Raw genomic sequence first — 20583 nt, forward strand, 5'->3', positions numbered from 1 at the left:
AGGCAAGAAAGAGAATGAATGAGAGCGCAGGCTATCAAATAGCCCCCTCTTCACCATCCAAAACCCTCCTCGCAGCATCCAATCTTCGTCTCCAAATTCTCGAGTCGTAATTCCCAGCTTCTGTGTCCTGCAATTCTAAAACACATTTACCCAAGCTAGCGACTAACCGTTCGACGAGAATTTGGTCATCTTTGGAGAGCATCTGTACTGGTGATGTTCGTGTACGATTGCGGTTATTCTCAAGGAAATCAGAGCGAATTGGGTGGGAATTGGTACTGGAGGCAGTGCCAGGTGGAGTAAAGGCACTGAGTTGTTCTCTAGGTTTGACGGGGAGAGGGACGCTACGTGCTGTACTGGCAGAGGTCGCTGAGTCGCGGGAAAGGTTCCTGGAGTGGACACCAGGTATCACATCAATATCGTATAATCCGGACCCTCGAGCTATTCCAATATCGTTGTAGTCATTGATGACGGTATTTCTGGGGGGTAAAGATCCAAATGTAGACCGTTTGGATGCGATAGAAGTGGTTGTAGTTGGCTTATAAGGAGCGATTGTGGGTGAGTCCGGGGCGTCAATTTTACGAGCATCGGTAATAGGGATAGTTAAATCGAAAGGATCTTCATCTTCATTATATTCATCATCCTCCACGTTTGACTTGGCAGTTGCAAAAGTGGCTAGAGTAGAAATCGAAGTATTACTGTCAGATCTAAGATGTACCATAGAAGATCGCTGACTGGGGTCATGGCCATTCTCTACAAGTGGCATTGGAACTGAAGGTCCTCGGGTTGTTTCCACAGAATCCTCTGAGCTGATGCTTCCTCGTCTTTCTCGGCTCATCGTACCCATTGCGCTGTACAGGAAGAAATGTTCATAATCGAACGCATCTTCACGGTCTTCGTGTGATACCTGTTCGGTTACCGATTCGTGATAAATTGATGCATCACTGTTGTCCTCGTTGTCAAATTCGTCAAATTCTGAACGGTCGTCACTGTAACTATCATTGCCTGAAACTTCAGACACCTCTGAGCAAGTATCATAGCTCTCCTCTTCAACTACTTCTGTTTGATTCTGATGAGTAGAGAACCCAGGTGGCTTTACCTGGCCCTCATCAACATCTTCATATATACTTGTAGCATCCGATTCGGCATAGGTCGGAACCTTTTTTGCAGATACTTGAGTCGGCTGTGCAGTGTATCCATTCTTCGTAGGGTCGCCATTCTGGATCCCATTCGACTGAACATGATCTACTACTGAATCTGTCTTGGAAACGACATCTTGACCATTAACTCCTCCACTATACCACTGTTCTCCTGCAGTAAATGGGCTAGGAGTACGTAAGCTTTGGAGACTGCGACGCTTCATATTGTCATCTCTAGCGCGATCTCGTAAAGCGGACAATCTTCCTTTCAGATCACTCATTTGATGTTGTATATCCTGCATTCTTATGCTTGAAGTCGACGAAGAGCGACTTAAAAGTCCTTCTCGGGCAGTTGGATATTCCCTGTCAGTATCAGTCCTGCCATTAGTCCTGCCGTCAAATTCAGGAACGCCATCCTCGACCAGGGGTTCAAGATGCGATGGCTGTGAAGGAGAAATCCTGCTATGTGGTGGAGACTGCCCGGATCCTCTTGGCCTTCCATTTTCATTGCTCTCCTCCTTGATCATGCCCGGTGAAAGTGGCGATGCTGGTTTTGGTGTATGCGATCCCATGGAACTTCTAGCCCTGTATGTAGCTGCCGCGCTCGAGGCGCGAACAGGAAATGCTGTGGCTCGCGAAGGGGATATGTTATTCTCGCTCCAGACCCTCGAATGACCAGGACTCGAAGCAGTTGAATCTGTATGAAAATTGGAAAATGATCGTTGTCTCGAAGGAATATTAATGATGCGCCGATCGACTTTTAGGAGAGATGGATTGTTTAAAGGACTACTACTGTAAATCGAAGGCATGGAAATTGATGGCGTTACAATAAGAGAGCTTCGCGCTCGTGTTAAATTCCCTTCCATATTCTAAAGAGACAATTGTCAGTGTATGAACTCATTCTGTGACTTGACAAAACTCACGTTGAGTCGACGTTTGGCATTCAATAGAATTTGTTCCGCTCTCCTACTCAAAGCGGCACTCGAATTCTGATCATCTTCCCCCTCTCCAAAATTCCCTTCCCTGCGCGACAATCTGCGTGTCTCCTGTTCCACAAGTTCCTTGCGATAAGGATCCGTATACGATTCTGCCACACTCTCCTCATCATCACCCTGGAAATTACTATCATCTACACTGACTGTATCATCGATATCTCCAAACATGGCCGATTGTTGTTCCGACGTGACAGTACTAGTAGATTCCACAGATATTTTTCTCTCGTGCGTCCCGGTCTTGGTTCCCAACCTCCTCAAATCATGCCCCAATGGTGTTGAACTTATGCGATGACCATTTTGAAGCTGCTGTTGCTTGATGAACCTTCGTTCAGCAGGACCCGGTAACTTCTTTCCTGGCGTACTTTCCACCTCTGTGACCTCGCCTATATCTGATAACATTGTTCCATTCCCGTAGATAATTGGCGTGGTGGGCGTCCTAGGCGGCGGGCCACCTAGATATTCCGAATTATTTGATCGTTGCCATGAATCCCCCGACGAAGAAGTAAATTGAAAAGATGTATGCCGCGATGAAGGTTCTGAGTCGTAATTCGTTTCATTATGTAGTGGGAGGATCATGTCTGGTTCAGTTAAAGTTGGACTTTGTGAACCAGGTCGAGGTGGATAAACCATGATTGCTGTAGTACTGGAGGATTGACTCTGCATGATGGCCTAGTTCCAGGCACTACCACGAGAGCTGAACAAAGTTTCTTTTTATCTCCTCCTCCTCTCGAGCTGGGAACTTTGGAACAATGTGTTAGGTACTGAGTCTGACAATTGACCATCCAATGAAATATATCTATATTTATTTTGACAGGTTTTTTTTTTGGTTCTTTTGGCGCCAGCAGTTGTTGGTAAGACTATTTGTTAGTCGGCGATTATTGATTCATAGATTGGGCTTGCAAGTGTGCTATGAGGATTGGTTTGGTAGGATTCGGGGATAGGGGCCATTCGCTTTCTTTTTGTCTATCCAATATCACGGTCGTGCGAGGTTGCAGTCAGTTCATATATTCCTGGTGAATAGTTACCAAATTTGACCATTGGATATTTTAAGGAGAAGGAGAAGGAGAAGGAGAAAAAAAAGGAAAAGGAAAAGGAAAAGGAAAGAGAAGAAAGTGTAGGGGACAGAGATGGAAAGGTCTATGAAAGCTACCGGTATCTATCTATCTATCTATCTATGCTCTCTCTTCACAATCGACCTACCAGCCTACCTAGTCATAATGATTACTTTTATTTCTCCCTTTCCCTTTCAATACTGCACAGTATTGCATGCATTGCATCTTGCATCTTGCATCTTGCATCTAGCATCTAGCATTTGTTCGCATATCCCCACGCCACACCGTACAATCTACGAAGCACTCGGCATTTAATCCTGGTTTTGAACTACTACAACTGGTACTGTACCTAGATACCCAAAGTATTCGCTACAGTAGTAGTAGCACATAGTAGGTAAGGTAGGTCTTCAAGAACAGACAGTTCACGGTTCACAATTTGCACTGAGAACCGACATTATTTCTCCGTGGGTGGTTTTGTATGGAGATTCATATGACTTTGGGACTTTTCACATCGTACTCCGTCTAAATAAGTTCCACAAGTTAATTTCTCATTTGCTCTTGGGAAAGTGACTAGCATATAGTATTATGTATCCGGATGATCTTCGTCGGTAGTGAAAGTGGAGGTGGAATTGGAATTATTGGCATTAGAGCTAGAGCTGGAGCTGGAGCTGGAGCTGGAATTTGAAGGGCGGAGCTTGGTTTTGATTTTTATATTACCGTCATGTTTATCCTTTTTCATCATTTATGTGTTGATTGTTTTTCCTTCCTTTTCTTTTGTTCTGTTCTGTTCTCTTCCCTTCTCTTCTCTTCTCCTCTTCGATCTCTTTTCTTCTTCTGTGCGATTATCCGTTCTTGCTACATCCCATACCAGGTATTCGAGCTGGTATGAATACAGACAGTACTACCTACCACCCATGAGGATGAAGGAGTTCCGGATGGTACACAGAGAAGTTTCTGTAATTGCAACTGTCCAACCCTCAATTCAAGATCATTTCTTACTCTCAATTCGTCCCACCAAGTGACCGGCCACTGTAAGGTACACAACAGATTAAGACCCGGCTTGTTATAGGCACAAGGCACCTTCTATTCCGGGGCCACACAATAGCCCTTGACGGTCCAATCCTTGTAAAGCCACGTTGATATACGATACTGATGTTAATCTTTACTCAAGAAGTTCAAGGACAATTGAAATTTGACTCCATAGGAAACATCAAAGCAATCAAATTCTAGAACTTGAAGGAGCACACCACACGGAAGAAAAAAACGAAGGGAAAAAATGGTAACTTGGATCACCATGATCATCAAATTCATAAAATAAGATTAAAATCATCGCATTTGTACATTGGGCATGTGAAATACATCGTTAGATTTTCTCTCGAAAGGGAGTCAATTCCCCATGGCAACTCTGATAACGTGTCAAAAAGGGTATTCATTACTGTGATCATTACCAAAAGTATATGCCAGTATGAATCCAAATGCTGATTGATGATAATTAGATTAAATCCCCTCTCTCATAACGTTCAACATGATTGATAATGAACCCAGGAAGGTAGGGAAAGAAGGGTCAACGCCGATTCAACGGTCATAAAAACCTCCGAAATTGGATTCAATCACGCACATCGGACTCAACTCGAAGCAGAATGTTTTTTAATTGAGTAATATATCTCATCCATGGTTCAAATATAATTGCTTGCATGAGACTTTGGAGATAAAGAGTCATATCAATCATTAAATACGATGATTGCGACATGTTTTATAAATCATCTCAACAAGGCTGAATGCCGAAATATGTATTCATCGGGATAGGGAGACAAAACTCCGCATACCTAGGTATTAGGTTACGGGGTCAAAATATGAGTTGTGGGGTGTGAAATCTGACTGCTAACAAAGTAATCTTACAACCCTCTTTCCAATTGATGGAACTGTACATGATGAACACCGATAGGAATTCGGGCTCGTATGTTGAACTCGCTATGGGCCGGGTATATACAGTCAGACCTGGCTATACGGGCCTAAAAATTTCAAGGCCTAAATGCCCGTATATCTGGGTTGCTTGTATAAAAAATTTCAGTCTTATCGTTTAGTCTCGTTTTATATACTTAACCTCATTTTATACCTTCAGCCTTTCTAATTTCATTAAATTTGTTAACTTATGTGAATTTATGAATTTATTATATAATAAAACAAAGTTTGGGTTAATATTACCAATTTTATAAGAACATTGGGAAATTTAGGATTATATACTTTTATATAAAGGAATGCTTGTTTACATCAATTTCACTATATAAATTTTTAGGAAATTAGAAAAAATGCCTGTATAAAGGGGATGCCCGTATAGCACGTGCCTGTATAGCCAGGTCTGACTATATTCATCATCTCAGTATTAGTAGACTCCTTGCCCTGAAAGTGGGAGGAGTCATGGAATTATAAGTATGTTCTCCAAATACTCATCAATCGTGTATTTTTTGAAATATACAAAACATCACAATCAAAACTTTAACAATATCTGTATACTCAATACTAAATATTCAAAACAAGATTTCATCCTCATCCATTTCCTCCATAACCCCTCATCCCACAAACCCCCCTCCTCTCCACCAACTTCCAAACCCCCCATCTCCTCATCATGACCCCCATCTCTATCCCCTCCTTCCCCAACCCCTCCTTCTCTATCCACCCCTGCACCCCCGCCGACCTCCCCTCCATGCTCACCATCTACGACCTCGCCTTCGCAATCGACCCCTTCCGCCTAGCCCGCTGGCCCTCCTCCCAAGTTTCCCCCTCCGTATTCACCTCCTGGCTCACCAAAGTCTTCACCAAGTATCTCCATGCCCCTCATACACACACCTGGAAACTTGTGGAAAATTCCACAGGGAATATGGCAGGCTGGACGCATTGGGCCGAACCGCATGTGGTGAGTAGGGAAGAAGAAGAGCGAAACAAAATAGAAGAGGAGAAGGAAGAGAGGGAGAGGAAGGAGAGGGGCGAAGGAAAGTTCCCGGAAGGTTCGGTATTGGATATATGTGAAGCGAAGACACGGGGCTGGGATGAACTGAGGGAGAAGTGGTATAAGAGAGGAGAAATGTTTTGTATGTCACGTTTTTCTTGCTTCTTTTTTTTCAACTCTTTTGTTTCTTTCTATGCTCTCGATATTCTTAAGCGAGTGCTTTCATACTTTTCATTGTACTTCTACAGTCCGTTCTATTCGCACAGCATGGATAGACACCTCATTTCAAGTCCACTTCGCACCATTCTCACATCTCTTCTTCCATCAACAACCATCTAATGCCCCTAGTAATCTACTTCCTCTCCATTTCTCCCAACTACCAAAAACTCGGCCTCGGCACCCTCCTGCTCACCGCTATCACAAATCTCGCAGATGCCCAGGCGAAAAGTAGTTATTTGGAAGCAACGGCTGCAGGGTATCCAGTGTATGTGCGCGCGGGGTTTAAGGAGGTAGATTGTATGGAGGTGGATTTGGGGGAACATGGGGTGGGCAGGAATTGGGCGATGATTAGAAGTGGGGAAAAGGAGTAGAGGAGGGGGAAGGAGATGTTATGGGGTGGGGAAATGGGATAGGTAGAGATACTGGGTAGATAGATGAATGGAACATATCGCTTTGCACGTGCTTTATTGCAATAGAGATACACACACAAAATCTTAAGATTCATCACACGTTTTGCTTTTTCACTCAAACACATGGCACAACTGGAATTAAATCCTCATTTGACCACTGTATACATGGCCAATGATGAAAAATTAATGAACCAATGTCATCCATCACGCAAGGTACCATCTAATCCTAAACCCCAACCCACAAAATCGCATATCGTATTACGATATCAAAACAATGCAATGTTTACTCCAACCAGTTTGCTGTAAGTTTCTCATCCAGAAATCTTTATACGTTACCCAAAAACGTCCCCTTTGGATCTGATTTCGGGTCTTGGCTTGGATTCGTGATACATGTTCGATAGCCTTTATGAAAATCCCCAAACTTGGAACCCGAGCCGAAAATGCACAAATAGATATCTTCCACCACAACCAAAAACGCACCGCCTGCTTGGAATCACCAAGCTCCCCTCTCACAAAATTCCTCTCACAAAATTCCCCTACACCTCTTGCCCACTAATGCAAGACTCTCTCCCAGGGTTCCCTCCACGGCACCCCCAACGCCTCGAAAATCGCCCGCTCATCTCTTCCCTCCACCAACGTCCCGTCCGTGACTTTCTTCCTACTTTCCCACTTTCCCCCCTTCATCCCACCTCTCATAACATCTCTATACAAGCCCCGCTGATTTAATCTCATCCCTTTTTTCCCAGCCAGTAAACGCATACTTCGATTAAAGATATCGTCACCGGTGAAATAGATGAGTGCTGCGCCGATTTCGGACGCAGGAACGAGGAGGAAGTCGATGCGGCGCCAGGGGTTGGGAGGGGATTCAGAAGAGAAAGAGGGAGATGAAGGAGAGGGGAGAACACAACATCCGTGCCATTTTGAGCCTTCGTTATTATGCGGCACGGCGAGGGCTGCAGTTAAAAAATTGGAATCTGTGAGAGACTTTACGAGAGAATAGAGGAAGGGAGTTAGTGGTGTTATTTTGGTAGTGTGGGGTTTGGAAATGATGATATCGATATCGCCAGATGATTTTGCGCCGCGACGATAGGAACCGCCGATTGTGATTTCGATTTCGGGATCGAGGGTTCTAGACGTTTCGATGATGAATTCACCCAATTTTTCGATTTCATGGCGGGGAATCCGGAGCTGTAGATCATCGTAGTGTTCGATGCCGATTTGTTGACTGGGTGTGAGTTTGATGTTGTTTTTGAGATCGGCAAATGAGCGATGGCCTTGAGAAATCCATTTTGATGCTAACTTGTAGTTTACGCCATAGATGCCCATGAAAATCTTGAGAATTTTATCGTCTGGTTCTGCTTCTGCGTGGTCGAGACGCCGGAGATGGCCAGTGAGGACTATTTCTTCGATTTTTTTGGCGATGCGTTGGCCAATTTTGGGGATTACGATGGCTTCAGAGAAGGTACGGATGAGGGTTGGTTGGTTTTTGAGTTGCCCGCATGCTTGCATGTAGGAACGGGTACGCCATTGATCGCCGATTCTTTCATAATAGTCTTTCATTCGTGACAGGATTTGGATTGTGTGATCGTTGGGATTGGGTTCGTCGAAAGCGGTTCCCCCAGTCATACATTGGAAGTTACTTAGACTTCCTTTTCCCGCAGGGGCTGTTCGACGGGTTTTGACAGGAGCTTTCAGAGGGGAACGACGATCATCTTCTGAATCTGATTCATCTATGGTATCATCAAATTCACTGAAATTTGATATTAGGTCGTCGTCAGAGTTGTCATGATCGAGTACACCTTCTGTTGCCCTAGCTAGTTCAATTGTTTCATTTAGTATACCAAAGTCTGCGTATTGTGGATTGGAAGAAGATGCTTGACTAAGGTGCTGTGGCCTCTCTTTTGTCAAACGATCTGAATCTGCTCCAGGTAACTGTGATCCAGAAATTGAGGTTGAGGGGAAAGGAACTGGTCTGACGGTTGGTATTGAACGTTGACTGCGCTCAGGTGTTTCTTTTGGAGGCACATATTCCCACTTATTAGGCTTTCTGTTATGGGGTTCCAATTGGAGAGACTTGTCTGACTGCTGTAACGTTGATGGCATTGGCATCTGCTTCTTTTCGATGACTACATCCGGATTTTTGACCTGATATTTCTTCCCGGTTGGTTCATAGAGAAATTTCTGTTCAATGCAATCTAATAACCATTCCTCATTTACCATACTGGCTCCATCCGGAAGGATTCCAAGGTAGGTCACAACGTCTTTGCGCGTCAAGGAGTTATCAATGATAAGATGTGTGATGGGCTCGTTTATATCTCTAATCCACGTTGCGCCGCGCTCTCTTGCTTTAATGATGCGAAAACGTCTGACTGGAGATTTATCATCGTTAGGAAGGAAGAAAAACTTAAGACCTTGAAAGACCCGATCCTTTGGGGGAACAAACTTTAGAGGTTTCTCTTTCTTCTTGGTAGGGTTTTTCGTGGCCCCGTTTTCCTGGGTATCCCCTTTTCTCTTTTTGCTAAGCATTGATGCGATTCCTGTACTATTGGTAAGAACTAAGGTAGCTGATGTCGGGTTTGATATGCTGCGTTGATCTTTAGTTGGCCTTTTTATTGAACCATCTGCACTTCTTAGAGACGACGAAGTTTCCTTTTCAAAAGAACTACCAGTAGAAACCGTAGCACGCGATTCGCTTCGAAGACCAGACCTTTTACGAGGTGACTCAAACAGTTTCTCCGTCGTACCATCTGCCGTACCCTTAACCGTACTTACACTCCCTTTTGGCTCCGAATGACTTCGTTGTAATGTTGGAACATTTTTGAGAAGCGGTTTATGTAGCTTTCGAGGTGGTAGTAGTTTTGGATCCTTAGGTAAGGGAGGTAGCAAACTACGTTTTCTTTGTGATGGAGGATCCAAAATGGGATTGTTGCATCTCTTCAAAAATTCTCGCGATTCATTGAGCTCTCCTTCATCTGAGTCCGAGTTACATAAGGCATAGAGCTGTGTGAAATAGCTAGCTTTGTCTGCCTATTTCTGATGTCAGATGAGAATATTTGGAATCCTCCGTGGCGTTCCACTTACCATGGTGCGTAGCAAATAGAAAGGCAAAACAAGTAGCAATATCTATCCATAGACTCTCAAGATGAAAACATGAGAAGCTTTATGCTTGTAGGTTTTCCAAAAATCGATGACAAAACAATGATGCGTGATGTCTCGGAGTGTGATTTCCTTTGTTTTTGATATTGCGCCTGGTGATCCCGCCAAGGAAAATGGACGCTAGTACTAGGTTACCGAGATACCGTCCCTTTCCCTTCAGCAAAACAACATCAAATTCTACTCCCTACGACTCCAGCCAACCTTGAACATCCAAGAGTGCGAATTATGAAGACATCTAAATATGTGTGTAATGTTTGAACTCTGACACTACCTCAATCTGGTTCCCAATCCGGTATCGACACCTCTAAGATCTCGTGCCGTCCCGTACGCCCCTTTCTTTCAGGATTGCTGACTTTCGAAAGCTCCTATCGATACCTATATTATACTCTCAGCGGCATTCATCCGATCATGAATCCTGAAAATACGTTTCCCCACTTCCTTGACCTCCCTTTGGAGCTGAGAGTACAGATATGGGAGCTTGCTGCTTTTCACAAACGCATTCTAGAATTGAACTACGACATCGTTGATAAGAAATTTGTCAATTATGGTCCACCTCCAGCCATACTTCATACGAATAGAGAATCTCGTAAAATTGCTCTCCAATCTTACAATATGTCATTCGGTACAGATACACAGCCAGCGGATATCTACTTTAATCCTGTTTGCGATACTATATATTTCAGTTCGAGGCAATATGTGGACGAAGTGATGGCTATCGCAAAGCACTTTTCTATCCAATCATCATTTCTACCCTACCATCATCAGATTCAATCAATTGCTCTGGCTAAACAATTTTGGGGTGCAGCTGGTTACAGCCTTCCATTTCATCTTTCTCGCGCTCTGGGAAGCATTACTCGTTTCCGTTCGGCTTTTCCGCACATGAGAAAAGTCATCTTAGTGAGAGGAATGCCGAGCGAAGAAGAAGTTGATTCGTGGGACCGCTATTCAGGCATAACTCTATTGGAATCAAATATAGACGAATTCAAAGATGACATCTTGAGCCTTGTTATGTATGCATTTGCAGAGGACGCGAAGACGCGACCGGACGAAATAATCGAGGTCAAGGTGATGGAACACCCTCAAAAGAGATGCGATCCTCATTTCCCCGATCAAGATCATTTGGTTCTTTGGTAGGACATTAATATCTTTGCAATTCAAAGCACCAATAGCAACCATGCGAAGATCATGTAATGCAGCACTTGTCTGTTGGTTAATGGCGTATCATCTCATTCACCAACTCGAGCTATGCAAGAATCTCGACTCATGAATATAAAGTGTACACCAGAGCAGGTGTTACCAGATTGTACAGCTCACATGTCAAATAATTTCTCTGTTACATATGTGGTGTTTGGCGTTCGGACGAAACACAGGAATACCCCCTTGTTTTTGTGTTGAGAGTACATAAATCAAAAGTAACCTGCAGCTTGCAGAATCTGGCAGATTTCCACGCATGTAGATACTCACTTTGGCTGCTCATGTGGCTTTATCCTTTATTGAATATTCTCGAGGTGGTGATGATGGGATCTTCACCCCCTCAAAAGACTGGTAAGATGGGTAGGACTTGTGTAGATGTATTGAGACGACCAGAAATCTAATCGAATCCTTTAAAATTGGGTAACACATAACGCATAACACACATAACAAACAACAAAAATAAGCAGTATCTCAACGCTTTGTTCATTTACACATTTACACATTCACACATTACAATGAGAAAACTTGGGTAGCAATTTAAAGCAGGCGTGACGCTTAATTAATTGTGTCTAGGTACGTACCGTCCGTACCTAGGTACGTTTGTCACTCCAATACACTAACCCCGCATTACGATCTATTATCCGGAGTTGAGTCTCCACCATGTATGGATTATTGCAGGGAATGAAGATGTATCAACAGTCTTAGTCCAAAATATACTTCCTACATACATTGCCACTCGTAAGTATGGTGTGGTAGTATTGGTGGATGTTTCGCCATTTCATATTGTCAATCAGATACTTACTTGAGTACACATACATATACATACATTAGGAGTTTCCATGATAAGTATCTACTCCGATAAAATGTTACGTGTAACAAGGAAACTTTACTTGAAGAAGAAACCTGTACCAACGCTCAGTTTCTGTTGGTATTTGAAAAGAATATGAGTATGCATTAGTGCGCTCGGTCAGAAGCAATTTAAAAAGATACTTGGGTAATATACTGGGGTAAAAAGACTTCGGTTCCAGATCCCATGTCTGTATCCCGTGGACTGAGAAAATGCCTCCTTTGGTGGAGTTGCAGGTTTGAAATCTCGGTAGGGTATTTCGAACCAGAGGTTTGGGATTGTTCTTGTCTCTTAAGTAGAAATGCAAATAAAAGCCACCACTTGTTTTGTCGACTTGCTTTGATTCGCGGATTTTCTTCATGTGGGATTGTCCGCTTGTATTGATCCACCACAGAAGCTTTTTCTGGAGTATGGGGGATCGCAATTGTCATCCGCTAATGTTGGAAAGTTTCAAATCCATTGGGTCGAGATTCTGCCCTAGCTTGGGGCTATTCTTTCCCCGTTCGTTCGTTTGCCATTTCGAGTTTCGTTGGCGTAAGCTTCATGGTTATAAGCTTCAAGGGGGAGCTAAAATCGCTGAGAATGGGGTGTGGGAAACGGCCTTAGTAGGTTACCATCCTTGTCGCATCGAAACCATGTGCAGGCACAATATATATACGACCGTAAACTGCTCAACATGCGATGCTCACGCAATGAAGTGTGGGTGGAGCCTTGTAAGAAGTCCTAGCGGTCGATCTTGTCTCCTCCATTTTTAATTGACAGTCTTCCCACTTCTTCGTTGTAGCATTTCTCTTGTATCAATATCGATATCGATATTGTGATCTACCTATCATTTTATAACTCATAAGGCTGGGTCCTAGTTGACCAGAATGGGGATCTTCAATACAGATAAGACGAGAGTGTACAACTGGTAAGGTTTACAGTAATTTTTTGACAGTAGTAGTGACCTAACGCTACATAGGTATATCTCGCTCGTCGCAGCATCATGTATGGTGCTATATGGATATGATGCCTCTGTATATAATTCCGTACAAGGCTCAAAGAACTGGGTAGCTTACTTCAACGATCCAGTATGTTTCCCTATCAAAGAGTTAGCGTCTGATCCCGTCTAACAAATGATCAAAGGATACCGAAAAGATTGGTGCTGTCAATACTGCCTACACTGTCGGTGCTATTATCGCTGGATTCTTTCTCGGTGGCCCAGTAGCAGATTGGCTTGGTAGAAAATGGGGTATGGCAATTGGTTGCTTCGTGACTATTGTCGCTACTTTCATCCAAACGTTTTCTCCTCGAGGCCAACTTGGATGTTTTATCGCTGGTCGTGTCATTATTGGTCTTGGTCAAGGTGTTGCATTGAGTATGTTTTTTGAACACTTCTGTTCAAGCCTCTGCTAATCATATATACAGCGGCGGGACCTGTGTACATTGGTGAACTTGCACCACCTGAAATTAGAGGAAAGATCATGGCCTTTGTGAGATTCACAATCCCAAAATTTAGCGAAACTCGGAATTGCGTACTAATATAGAATTGTTCCAGTGGCAATTATTCTATTCAGTCGGTTCATTCATTGCTTATTGGATCAACTTCGCTTGTCAAAAACATGTCAAGACGCTTGGAGAATGGGGTAAGACTCTCACTATTCACTATCACGTTTCTTGCTTTTCAGATGTGTTCAACCATCTCTTTTCATCTATCCTTTCACCTCAAAATCACATCAACTCATCCCACCGCAAACTAACACTCCCACCCCACAGACTGGAAAATGGTTGTCATCTTCCAAATGCTCGTCCCCATCATAATCCTCACCCTCCTCCCCTTCATCCCCGAAAGTCCCCGTTGGTACATCCAACACGGTGGACGTGTCGAAGATGCCCGCGCCGCCCTCCGTCGCGTACGTGCCACAGAACAAGACGTCGAAGACGAAATCCTCGTGATCCGCGAGGCCCTCGAGTTCGAAAAAGAAGCCATTTCCTCCTCCTATTCTGCGCTCTGGAAAGATCGCTCGGTCCGAAAACGTTTGATCCTAGCTTTCATTTTGAACATCGGCCAACAACTTACCGGACAAGGAACACTGAATACATACAGTACTGCGATTTATAAAAAGGTTTTCCCTGATGCTAGCACGATTGCCTTGATTAATGCGTTGAATGCTACTTTTGGAATTCTCTTCACCCTGAATGCTGTGTGGACTGTTGATCGCTTCGGACGTAAATTTCTTCTTATTGTGGGTGCGATCGGTATGTCGCTTTGTATGTTGATCGTCTCGCTCGTGGGAACCCTAACCCCGAATACTGGAGTCCATGGAGATTCAAAATCACATCCTGTGGCCATCTCGATTGTGTTCCTACTGTTCCTCTTTATCTTGTTCTATAAACCCAGTTGGGGTGCTACGGTGTGGATTTGGACCGCAGAAGTCTTCAGTATGAATGTCAGAGCCCAGGCGGTGGGTATGTCGAGTCAGATGCAGAAGTAAGTGAAGATTTCTCTCATCCTGTCTACTCTTGAGATGATCATATAGATTACTAACATTACACAGCGTAGCAAACTCCATTTTCCAACAATTCTTCCCCACCTTCTTGAAGAACCAAGGCTTGTGCGTTCCCTCCTCCCCTCTCCTTTCCTCACATAACTAACCTCTCCCCACAGTAAAACATTCTACTTCTTCTTCAGCATTAACATCTTCCTCGCGCTGTACGTCTGGTTCCTGGTCCCCGAAACGAAAAAGGTATCGCTCGAAGAAATTGACGTGTTGTTCGGTGGTTCCAACCATGTCGAGAAAGGTGGCAATCTGCTGCACGTACATGATGCGCATCATGCTTCGCTGGGCGACAATGTAGCGACGGGAGGTGCGGTGGAGATGGGGGGTGTGAGTAAGGGGGGAGAGATAAAAGAGGAGGAGATCAGAGGGGTGAGATAGAGTCGGTCGGTTGGAGAGACGGTACGGGGTTGGTATGTAGGTTGGAAGATGTAAGATGAGAGAGATGAAAAGTAAGGATCTGGGATCTGAGATTTTGATGATTAAGGATGAGGTTTGATTTTGAAAGGCCAGCAATGTTTGGTTTGGTTTGGTATGGGATAGGATAGGATGGGACAGGATAGGGTGGGACAGGATAGGGTGGGATAGGATAGGATGGGATAGGATAGGATGGGATACTAAATGGCTGGCTACCGTCCAGACCATGAAGAAACCTTGGAACTGTTTACTTTCGTTCTCTATACCCATGTCGTCTCGCAATAATTATGGGTGCAAATGGGGTTAATTTATGATAAATATCATTATTCAATTCAAATCTCCTTTTTACAATCTAAATACATTATATCTCATCAATATGAATAACCCTTTTTAAGATCTTTGAAGATCCAACTGTGAAGCTATTTACTCCTTCGGTTCAGGTTTGACGACGATCGTCGGTAAATCCTTGATATCTACATGCTCTTGCGTTCCTAGATCTACCACCCTTACAGCTTCTACTCCCACAATCCCTTCCTTTAACGCCATGAATTTGAGTTCAACTTCGTAACATGCGGATGGTGCAAGTGGCCCTACACGCGTATCCGTACTTAGACAAACTATTTCGCTGGATTCCATTGCTGAATTTCGCTGTATGGCATATATTATATTTTCATCGAGGACAGCATCCGCAACTTTTGGATCCCGACGTGCGCTGCCATGACCAGTCGAAGGAGGGCGTGTTATACGAGCTTCAGTTCGACGTCTTTTTGGTAATACTAGAAGAGCAAGCTTCCGAGGTCTATCGGATCGATTCACTATGAAGATTGACCAGATGAAAGGATGACCTGGGTAGATAGGAGATGTAGATGGAGAGGAAAATGTCATGGTAACGCCAAAATCTGGGACAGAATTTTGATGACGATGGTGTGAACGTGTTGGAGTGGTCGCTTCGATTGTTGGAAGAGCATCGGGATGACTAATTGCAAGAGAGGAAATCGTTGGAATGCTGTCAAACGTTGCGCCGATAGACAGCGCAGAAGGTCTGTGAGGACGTTGAATAGGTTTCGTAGGTTGACCGAAGCCATTATTAATAGGAGGTGTAAAGTCCAGGGATGTAGACCATTGCATCACAATCTGTGGCTTACAGACAGTAGTGACATTGGCATTGGCGGTGATAGATATGTCGATGGCTCGAATTTGAGATTTGTTAGTAACATCAACGTCATCAGGTAATATCCGATAAAGGAAGCTAACATCGTCTTGAGGCCGACAAGTAATTGGAAGCGCTAGCCCAGGGATTTGGTTTAAATCTTGTACCTGTCCGCCATGCACCTTCAATTGTATATCTGTGAGTATAATGTCACAATTCACAAAAGAGGTAATATCAATATCTAGCGAAGCTATTACCGAAGTATTGTTGGGTGTACTACTTGGCCTGGAATATCGTACACGGGCATTTATAGCTGGGTATACTTTAATCGATTGCCGTGAGATGTTCTTGAAAGGTCGAGCTAAGTCGCGAGCGATTTGCGCTGCGGGTGCAACTCTTGCGACTCGCAATGCAGATAGCCGTGGCCTGATACCATTTAAATATGCATCACCACTGAAAGCTTCAAGAAGATTCAAGCCCGAGGGGATCTGACTTGGTAGATATTCCTGTCGCAATGCATCCGTGTCAACCTCTTCCACTGCTTTGAGATTCGCCGTGGCCGCGAACACCATGGAGGGATTTTGCAAGCGTAGTCGCGGTCTTGCAAGAAATGCAGATAATTTCCATATCAAAAGTATATGACCGTCATTATTGGTGCCCTCAGCCTCGTCTGAGCCTTGCACAACTATTAATGGCTCGTCACTTTCTTGCACAGAGCCCTTGTAAATCAGTTCACGCCCCGCCGAGCTATCTTGATGCTCGCCATTCGAATTGATGACCTGGCCTTCCACGTTGATTATAAGTCTGTTAAGATAGGACCGGAGAGATCGTTCGTCAAAGTAGGGGGTTTGTAGGACGACATAAATGTTGACCGTTTCATCTAACATCTACGAATGAGTAAGATAGAGAGCTTTTCCAGTAACTCGGGGGACTAACCAAAGAAAAGAGCTTGCCTTTGAGGAATGGCAGCTAATGGAGAACCATTACCCTCATCAAGCTTTTCTAAACTCCCACTCAAAGCCTCCTCTATATTCAAATCGCTGGCCAGTGGAATGATTGTGTCCAAGATTGAGCTCTCAGTGAACTCCAAGCTGCTCCTAGGAATTGGCTCTTCTTGCGATTCTTCCATCATTGTGATAAGCCTTTAAAACAAAAATAAATACAATAGACTGTAACTTGTTATATATTTGTAAATCGCATAATGTGTTAAGAAAACGAGTATGTGTTATGACGTTGGAAACTCACATGAAAGGAGTTCTGGATGGCTGTAGTGGTTAGCTTCCGTACTGAAAACGCGCTAAATAGCGGCCGAGCAAAATCGCGAACCTTTTTTTGGAAACCGCAAATGCGATCTTGGTCTGCGCTTTTACTAGCAACTCAACCAAAAATCCGTTTTCTGCTTTCAGTTTCATCAACATGAACGGAATGAATGGTCATGCAGCTGTTCCTGCTCTCTGGCAGGAAGCGCGAAATGCGGATGGACGGGTTTATTATTATAATACTATTACGAAGGCGACGCAATGGACCAAGCCAGAAGATTTGATGACACCTGCAGAGGTATAATTCTTGTCTCCCTAAATTTATCAGTCAAATGACTTTTACTGACAAGCTATTTAGCGTGCCCTCTTGAACCAGCCATGGAAAGAGTATACAGCGGAAGGGGGGAGAAAGTATTGGTATAACACTGAGACGAAGCAGAGCTCATGGGAAATGCCAGATGTATACAAGGAAGCTATGTCAAAAGAGGCTGCATCGCCTGCAGTCGCTGCTGCACCGTAGGTCTTTTCCGAGAAGCCCAAATAATATGATTCTAATTTTGATTTGTTATTAGGGTGCCAACCTTCGTCGCAGGAGGTGGATTCTCGGCCTCTCAGTATGACCAACCACGAGACAGGGAACCTTTAGGAGAAGCTCGTCAAATTGCATACGGCAATGATGCCAATGGAAGTCGTGCTCAAGCTTTTGTGCCTGCTAATAATGATCCCGATTATTCCACTTTTGAAGAAGCAGAAGCAGCTTTCCTCAAGCTTTTGAAACGGCACAATGTTAAACCTGATCTTACATGGGAAGAAGTTATGCGATCAATTATCAAGGATCCTCAATACCGAGCGCTCAAAGACCCCAAAGACCGAAAGGCCGCCTTTGAGAAGTATGCCATTGAGGTTCGCCTACAAGAAAAGGACCGTGCAAAGGAGAGACTTGAGAAACTCAGATCTGATTTTGCTACTATGCTGAGAAGCCATCCAGAGATTAAACACTACACTAGATGGAAGACAGCTCGACCAATTATTGAGGGAGAGACGATTTTTCGCTCCTCGAATGATGATGATGAAAGACGTCAGCTATTTCAAGATTATATCATGGAACTCAAGAGGGCGAATACGGAGAAAGAGGTCGCAACGAGAAAAGCTGCGATGGACGATCTTGTTGATCTTTTGAAAGGATTAAATCTTGAACCATACACAAGATGGTCAGAAGCACAAGGTATCATCCAGTCAAATCCACGTTTCCAAGGTGATGAGAAATTCAAGGCACTCAGTAAATCGGACATGTTGACTGCTTTCGAGAATCATATCAAATCTCTTGAGAAGACATTCAATGATGTTAAACAGCAGCAGAAGACCCAAAAGTTCAGGAGAGAGCGTCAGAATCGAGACCGCTTTGTAGGCCTCTTGCGAGACCTCAAAGCTGGGAACAAAATAAAGGCAGGAACGAAGTGGAGCCAAATTCATCCTTTAATTGAAAATGATGACAGGTACGTCGATATGTTGGGTCAATCGGGATCTTCTCCTCTGGACCTGTTCTGGGATGTAGTCGAGGAAGAGGAACGCGCACTGCGTAGTACACGAAATGATGTTTTGGATGTTCTTGATGTAAGTTCAATAGATCCTTAATATGGTGAAGCTCAAACTGACCAAATTATAGGATAAACGGTTTGAACTCCAGCAAAAGACTCCGTTTGAAGAGTTCCTAGCACTGATGCAGAGTGATCGACGAACTGCTAACATTGATCGAGACTCATTGTTGCTAATATTTGATCGGGTTAGTACCTCTTTGTTGCAACAAACTTACCCTTGGCTAATTGTCGAAATAGTTACGTGAAAAGATTTCTCGAAGAAATGAGGATGACAAGCATCACGCAGAGCGCCATCAACGCCGAGCTGTGGATAACTTGAGATCGTACATTAAGCATCTCGAACCTCCTATTCGCATTGGCGATGATTACGAACGGGTTCGTGCTCGTTTTGAAGGGTCCGAAGAATATCTTGCCGTGACAACAGATGAACTCCGTCGCTCAGCTTTTGACAAGGTAATTCGCCGGCTCAAAGAGAAAGAGGAAGACTCCGAAAAGGATCGAGCCAAGCGTCGTGATCGAGCCTCAGTCGATCGACCAACACACAAGATACACGACCGAGAGCGAGAACACCGTTCCTCCGGATCTACTCGCTCTAGGCGTAGCCGCTCCCCGGAGCCTGACGCGTATGAAGCAGACAGGCGAAAAGCTATCGCAGACCGCGAAAAGAACTACCGAAAGGGTGGCATGGCTGATACATTACTTTCTCCAAATCGTCGTGATAGACGTGATCCTGATGCTCATGATCGTGAACGTGACCGGGATAGATTAATGCGAGATCGTGATCTTGACAAACCTCGCAGTAGACGAGATGATTCAATGAGTCATTACGAGCGAGAAAGGAGAGATCGCGAGGATGAAAGAGAGAAACTCTACAGGCGACGCGGGGACCCTCGAGGTAGCATTGATGAGTTGCCTTATGGGGACGAAAGATCTAGTGCACCAAGAAAGAGGAGAGAAAGCGAAACGGAAACTCGCAGGGATAGTAAGGTTCGTTACAGCTCATCATTATTATTCTGTTCCTTTCCCCCTCGAAATGAATATCTTTACTTTCAAAACTAACACCAATGCAAAAACAGAGAACCAGAAGAGAAAACACACCTAAACAACGTGAGCGCTCCCCAGTTCCCCCACGTGAACGGCGTCACAGGACTAGGTCACCACCTGCTGCGAAAACCCCCGCCAAAGAAGAGCCTGCTGTCCACTCAGGCAGCGAAGAAGGCGAGATAGAGGAAGAATAGAGAAATCGTTTGGACCTTTTTTTGTGGTTAAGGTCAAGGTCATCATGCACCAATCAAATTGAAGAAAATTCGCCCTACCTGTACGTATCCGCACGCACCGTACTTCTATTTTTGGCTTGATGATATCGGCAAGCAGGCAGTTCACGATCGTGTGGTACTTAGACAACGCTAGGCATTGTCCCAGTCTGATCAACGGGGATGAGATATGAAAGAGGGGCGAAGTAAAGAGAGATGGGGGAAGCATGAAAAATTCGGTGTGTATTGTTTTCTTCTAATTATCTATTGATTCTACGCATTCAATATCCTCTTCACGAATGTCATTTAAAATTCACCAAGTTTGTAAAGTAATAAGTTTCAACTATTGCCATGTACTAAGAATTGAATTGCAATTCTAATGCATTGTACCTCTTCGCTTTGGAAATTGCCAC

The 20583-nt window shown here is 44.1% G+C and overlaps 7 protein-coding genes across 7 annotated transcripts; 4 read left to right on the plus strand and 3 right to left on the minus strand.

Annotated features, from left to right (window-relative positions):
• Positions 1-34: 34 nt before the first annotated feature.
• EAE97_002499 (uncharacterized protein) lies at positions 35-2794 on the minus strand (the record flags this gene model as incomplete). The annotated part of the gene is made up of 2 exons (XM_038873010.1): positions 35-2005; positions 2060-2794. The coding sequence occupies 2 exons, from the start codon at positions 2792-2794 to the stop codon at positions 35-37; spliced, it is 2706 nt and encodes a 901-aa protein (XP_038736216.1).
• A 2813-nt stretch (positions 2795-5607) lies between these two features.
• EAE97_002500 (uncharacterized protein) lies at positions 5608-6720 on the plus strand (the record flags this gene model as incomplete). Its single annotated transcript, XM_038873011.1, has 2 exons — positions 5608-6272; positions 6479-6720. The coding sequence occupies exons 1-2, from the start codon at positions 5810-5812 to the stop codon at positions 6718-6720; spliced, it is 705 nt and encodes a 234-aa protein (XP_038736217.1). The 5' UTR covers positions 5608-5809.
• A 591-nt stretch (positions 6721-7311) lies between these two features.
• On the minus strand, positions 7312-9843 carry EAE97_002501 (uncharacterized protein; the record flags this gene model as incomplete). The annotated part of the gene is made up of 2 exons (XM_038873012.1): positions 7312-9786; positions 9841-9843. The coding sequence occupies 2 exons, from the start codon at positions 9841-9843 to the stop codon at positions 7312-7314; spliced, it is 2478 nt and encodes an 825-aa protein (XP_038736218.1).
• A 480-nt stretch (positions 9844-10323) lies between these two features.
• On the plus strand, positions 10324-11049 carry EAE97_002502 (uncharacterized protein; the record flags this gene model as incomplete). The annotated part of the gene is made up of 1 exon (XM_038873013.1): positions 10324-11049. The coding sequence occupies one exon, from the start codon at positions 10324-10326 to the stop codon at positions 11047-11049; it is 726 nt and encodes a 241-aa protein (XP_038736219.1).
• Positions 11050-12825: 1776 nt separating this feature from the next.
• EAE97_002503 (uncharacterized protein) lies at positions 12826-14874 on the plus strand (the record flags this gene model as incomplete). The annotated part of the gene is made up of 8 exons (XM_038873014.1): positions 12826-12866; positions 12918-13026; positions 13082-13313; positions 13364-13428; positions 13494-13581; positions 13712-14426; positions 14494-14550; positions 14604-14874. 8 exons carry the CDS (start codon positions 12826-12828, stop codon positions 14872-14874), a joined length of 1578 nt encoding a protein of 525 aa, XP_038736220.1.
• Positions 14875-15333: 459 nt separating this feature from the next.
• Positions 15334-17192, minus strand: EAE97_002504 (uncharacterized protein; the record flags this gene model as incomplete). The annotated part of the gene is made up of 2 exons (XM_038873015.1): positions 15334-16940; positions 16997-17192. The coding sequence occupies 2 exons, from the start codon at positions 17190-17192 to the stop codon at positions 15334-15336; spliced, it is 1803 nt and encodes a 600-aa protein (XP_038736221.1).
• Positions 17193-17476: 284 nt separating this feature from the next.
• Positions 17477-20155, plus strand: EAE97_002505 (uncharacterized protein; the record flags this gene model as incomplete). The annotated part of the gene is made up of 6 exons (XM_038873016.1): positions 17477-17617; positions 17678-17835; positions 17892-18933; positions 18986-19102; positions 19155-19904; positions 19994-20155. The coding sequence occupies 6 exons, from the start codon at positions 17477-17479 to the stop codon at positions 20153-20155; spliced, it is 2370 nt and encodes a 789-aa protein (XP_038736222.1).
• Between the last annotated feature and the right edge of the window lie 428 nt (positions 20156-20583).

The sequence above is a fragment of the Botrytis byssoidea genome, assembly GCF_014898295.1.
Source record: "Botrytis byssoidea strain MUCL 94 chromosome Unknown BBYS_004, whole genome shotgun sequence".
Lineage (NCBI taxonomy): Eukaryota > Fungi > Ascomycota > Leotiomycetes > Helotiales > Sclerotiniaceae > Botrytis > Botrytis byssoidea.